At 35.0% G+C, this 5,219-nt stretch overlaps 1 protein-coding gene across 1 annotated transcript; it reads right to left on the reverse strand.

The window, feature by feature from the left end:
* Window positions 1–1,095: 1,095 nt before the first annotated feature.
* Window positions 1,096–1,988, reverse strand: LOC139855336 (kinesin-like protein KIN-14E). The gene is made up of 4 exons (XM_071844561.1): window positions 1,815–1,988; window positions 1,547–1,729; window positions 1,341–1,443; window positions 1,096–1,148 (listed from the first exon to the last, which is right to left on the reverse strand). Exons 1-4 carry the CDS (start codon window positions 1,986–1,988, stop codon window positions 1,096–1,098), a joined length of 513 nt encoding a protein of 170 aa, XP_071700662.1.
* Between the last annotated feature and the right edge of the window lie 3,231 nt (window positions 1,989–5,219).

A 5,219-nucleotide genomic window follows, 5' to 3' on the forward strand; every position in this document is an offset into this window, starting at 1 on the left:
CCTTAACACTTCGGTGATGATTATGCACTTCCGAGCTTCAAAGCAAAGTACCTAATATATTAAGTACAATTTCAATACACAACTAGTGGAATTAACCACATTACACCTACTTGAGCATTTAATGACCCAACTCGCATTAAATGACTCAAACACACCATAACCTCCCCTTTAATGGCCAAGACTCGACTTTAATCACTAAAGCTAGTGAATTAAAGTCTAGTAACTTCAACTAGCACCAACTTAGGGTAATCCATACCCAATTCACCCAAACTAGGTCAACATTAGTCTTTTGACCCATTTTAACTCTTACACTACCAAACTTATCAAACATGACCTATTTACCATTTCAACAACATTTTAACAAGTGTTTAATGCTTAACAACACCATCAACACTTACAAATCCTATTTTCATTAGACCAAACCCTAGCTTGTGGCTATTAGGGTTTCATTACAACCACATAACCCAAATTCGCCCATTTTACCCTCAAATGGGTCAAACAAATCTCTAGTAACCAAAACCCTAGCCATTAGCCAATTAAAACTCAAAACTTAGAGTTAGAACTTACCGAGACTATCAACGCGTAGCTAGAGATACAAGGAACAACTTTAATTCTTGCTCCAAAGATCAACCCTCAATCCTTCACTCTCAAATCTCACTTTTAATCTAAATGGGTGTTGAGTTTTTGGGAGAGAAAATGAAAGAAATTGAAAAAGGAAATGAATTAAATGAACTAGTGGATGAGATTTAATGCTCCCATCAGACTTACACATCAAATTACCAATTTGCCCCTTAAAGTCATTTAATTTGAGCTAAAACCGAATTCTGTCCAGCAGGACTGCCGCGGCACGGCCCATTTGTCGCGGCGCGACATTCAACATGAAAATTGACCCTTCTTAACTCAACTTCTGTTCCTGGTTTGCTTGCTTTGCCGCGGCGCGGACCAGATTATCGCGGCGCGGCCTAAGGCTGGAACTGGACTCTTCGACCAACTTAACCAAATTTCTACTTTATTCAACTTGTACATTCCAAACTCGCATCCTATATTCACCTAGCCTTCCACAACAGTCTAACAAGGAGCTGATCCGTCCCTCTTTTAATGATGTCCATTAGCTCCGCACAAGTAGAGCATTGTAATATGGTCATTCCCTACAACACACACACACACATTTATGGTCAAAAAATCAAAAAAAAAAAAAATATATATATATATATATATATATATATATATATATATATATATATATATATATATATATATATATATATATATATATATATATATATATAGATTCCTCAAATTGATTTTTTCTTTTATTAGCAATATGTTATAAGCAATACCTGCGGCTCTTTCTTTACATCTATGAACAAACGCATTTTTTTTCTTTGGTTCTTCTGCTAGAAGATCCACAAATCTATCATCATACCACTCCAACATATAGACCTGCACACAAAAACTGATAAATACAATCAAACAACTGGTTTACTTGAATTTAGTTTTCAACGAATAGAAAATAGATTAGTTTCTACAATTGAAGATGTTTTACCTTGAAGGAAATATCAAATCTCTCACTTTCTCGATTCTGAATCTTAAACAACTCGTACGAAGCAAGCTTCGTTAGACCCGGTTCTTTGTTGGTCCCATACATTGTGTATGTCTTCCCGGATCCTGATTGCCCATATGCAAACAGACAAACATTGCAGCCATCAACAGCTGACTGCACCAAATCCTGCATCACGCAAATTAAAAGAAGTATAATCAAGGTTGTAAAACTCGCGACTCGGGGAGAACTAAATATGTATAATTTCACACACCTTCGTATCCCGGAAGACCTCTTCTTGAGAAGCCTTTTCATCAAAGACGTGAGCATACTTATGTATCTGAGATTTACCCTTTTTGTCCTTGTTTTCGGGAATTTGAACCCTAAACTCATCGACAACACTGCATACTTTTTCTTCTCTGCAAAACACTCTCACTTTTCCTTTCATATCTGTAAAAAAAAAATATAATAATAATAATGTTAGACAAAAACAAATGTTTTAAATGATAGAACTAAGGGCATGTTTACCATTCCTTTACATTGATGTCATTTTGGAGAAAAGAATATGTTTATAATAAGTGTTTCGTTTATAAATGTTATTTCTTTTTTATTTGACTACATAAGACATTAGTAATGATATTCGAGCTTAATATAATGTCCTGACGCCTTATGTAAGTTATCACATATATTACAAAGGAGGATTACTTGGGTTTCAAAAATCTAGATATAAAGACCATTAAGGTGCAAAGTAAACAGGCCCTAAGAGTGCGTTTAGATATCCATTCAATAGATAGTATTACCTTCAATGGTGTCGTAGCATTCAATGGTGTCGTAGCGTCTATGTCGCAAGGCCACCTCCTGCTTATAAAGCGCCATTAATCTATCTTGCTCATGTTTTGCTTGAAGCTTTTAATATGGGCAGTTTGCAAAAGAAAAAGGCAAAGTGAGTATTAATATCTTTATAAAAATTAAAAATTAAAAAACTCAACTATATAAGTAGAGATTAAAATGACAATTATTACCTCCTCCACTTGCATATCAGACTCTACAGTGGCCAATAACCGGGTAAGCTCTTCAACCTTCATTTCAAGTTGAGAATTCCCCTCTGGTTCTAACATTCGGACCTGAATTGCAGCAGTATGCAAAATTAAACAAGGTTGTAAAAGACGCGAGTCCGGACCTTGGAGGGACGAGTTGGTCGAGACGGGGATGAGTCAGGCGTTGACCAACATTGACTTTTTCAAATAGTTTTATTGAATATATATTTATATTTATATATAATGTTATTATATAGAATTTGAATCTTAAAATATAAACTATATTTACAATAAACATGAACAATTAACAATTAACAATTAACAAAATTTCAAAATAACAGTATTAAAATAGGAACCCCTGTGAGAAATCGAATCTTTGTGTGTGCGGTATGTTCGTGTCTTTGTGGGAAAAAAGAGCGGCCCAAAAATATAAGGCAAACCCTAATTTTAAAACATATCAGATTGTAACGACCCATCAAAATCGCTATTGACGCGGCACGTTAATCATTGATTCCACAGTGAGGTTTTGACCTCTATATGATACGTTTTGATAAAATATTGCATTCATTAAAATAAGTGACTTTCTAAACATAGAAAGTTATAAACATGTGGGCAAGTGCTTAGGTATAAGCAAAACCCCGAAATACATAAGTCTTTAATTTACGGGTTGACATCACAGTCCAATTATTTATTACACAACGCAGTTTTATTTTGAATGCAATAAACTTTGTACAAAGCATGAGAGACTCCATGCAGGCAACAAGCACATCACAGCGGAAGCATTCTAAGGACCTGAGAATAAAACATGCTAAAAAGTCAACACGAATGTTGGTGAGTTATAGGTTTAATTGCTCGAGTCATAAACATATATAAAGATAGACCACAAGATTTCATCAAAAGTTTATCAATAGATTCTACGTAACAGAGCACCCTGGTAACTAAACTTAACGCTATAGTGATAATTACCCCATTCGTTTTAATACGCGCAAACCAACGTGTCTTAAACTCAAATAACATACGTCCGTTAAAAGGCTAGCGCTCTAGCTCGGACGGGGATGTCAAGCCCTATGGATCCATATACAATTATTCGCGCCCACCAGTCCATATCCTATGTACTGGCAGCTACTAGTTACCAAAGCTAAGGGATTTTCGGTTTAACTCAGTGTAGAATTTTGTATGTACTTGTGTCTTATTGCGTTTAAAATAAATTGCATGTATTCTCAGCCCAAAAATATTTAAAGTATTTAAAAAGGGAGACTATAACTCACAGTTCAATATTGCGATTCAATATTGTAGGCAAATTGCGTAGACGTAATGATGGTAGATGACTGTATGGTTGGCCTTGGATTCAAGAATAATACCCCGAATAATACCTAATATTTCCTTAGCTTAAAGCGGTTTGAAACCCGAATTAAAAACACCCTCGTATATACCTTATTATTATTAAACTTAAATTTAAAATTATAATTATAATATAAATATAAATATTAAGTTAAATATGAAAAACATCGTCGAACAAACTGCGTATTTATATTACTTTTCGATTTACTGTAGCTCATGCGATCGCATGAGTTTTCAGTGTTTTTGCCATGCGATCGCATGGCCGCCTTTTCTGTTTCTGTTTGCTAGTTCGTCGACATCAAATAGTATTTTACTGTAGCAAATAGTGTTTTACTGTAGCAAATAGTGTTTTACTGTAGCAAATAGTGTTTTACTGTAGCAAATCACTGTAGCAAAGTCGTTTTCACTGTAGCACTGTAGCAAAATACGGTTTCACTGTAGCAAATAGTGTTTTACTGTAGCAAAGTCATTTTTACTGTAGCAATTAATGTTTTACTGTAGGAAAGTCGTTTTTACTTGTACATCTTATAATATATATATATATATATATATATATATATATATACATACATATATGTATATTTACATAATATTAAATCATAAAGAGAATTGGTTTAAATTAGTCGAAATTTTTCGGGTCATCACAGTACCTCCCCGTTAAAGAAAATTTCGTCCCGAAATTTTGAGTAGTACCTGTTTCATGAGCGATATCAGTGAACAAATGTGGATACTTTTGCTTCATTTGATCTTCACGTTCCCAAGTAAACTCGGGTCCTCGTCTTGCGTTCCAACGAACTCTAACTATCGGTATTTTGCTTTGTTTTAATTGTTTGACCTCACGGTCCATGATTTCAACAGGTTCTTCGATAAAATGGAGTTTATCATTGATTCGTATTTCGTCAAGAGGAATTACGACATCCTCTTCAGCTAAACATTTCTTCAAATTTGACACGTGAAATGTGTTGTGAACACTACTAAGTTCTTGCGGTAGCTTTAATCGATAAGCAACTGTTCCAATTCTTTCGGTGATTTCAAAGGGTCCTACGTACCTAGGACTTAGCTTTCCTCGTTTACCGAATCGTACAACGCCTTTCCAGGGTGACACTTTCAACATGACTTTGTCGCCCACTTGAAATTCTAGCGGTTTTCTTCTTACATCAGCATAACTCTTTTGGCGACTCATGGCCGTTTTCAATCGCTGTTGTATTTGAATGATCTTTTCGGTGGTTTCGTGAATAATTTCTGGTCCAGTAAGTTGTCTTTCTCCTACTTCACTCCAACATATAGGAGATCTGCACTTT

The sequence above is a fragment of the Rutidosis leptorrhynchoides genome, chromosome 6 (assembly GCF_046630445.1).
Source record: "Rutidosis leptorrhynchoides isolate AG116_Rl617_1_P2 chromosome 6, CSIRO_AGI_Rlap_v1, whole genome shotgun sequence".
NCBI lineage: Eukaryota > Viridiplantae > Streptophyta > Magnoliopsida > Asterales > Asteraceae > Rutidosis > Rutidosis leptorrhynchoides.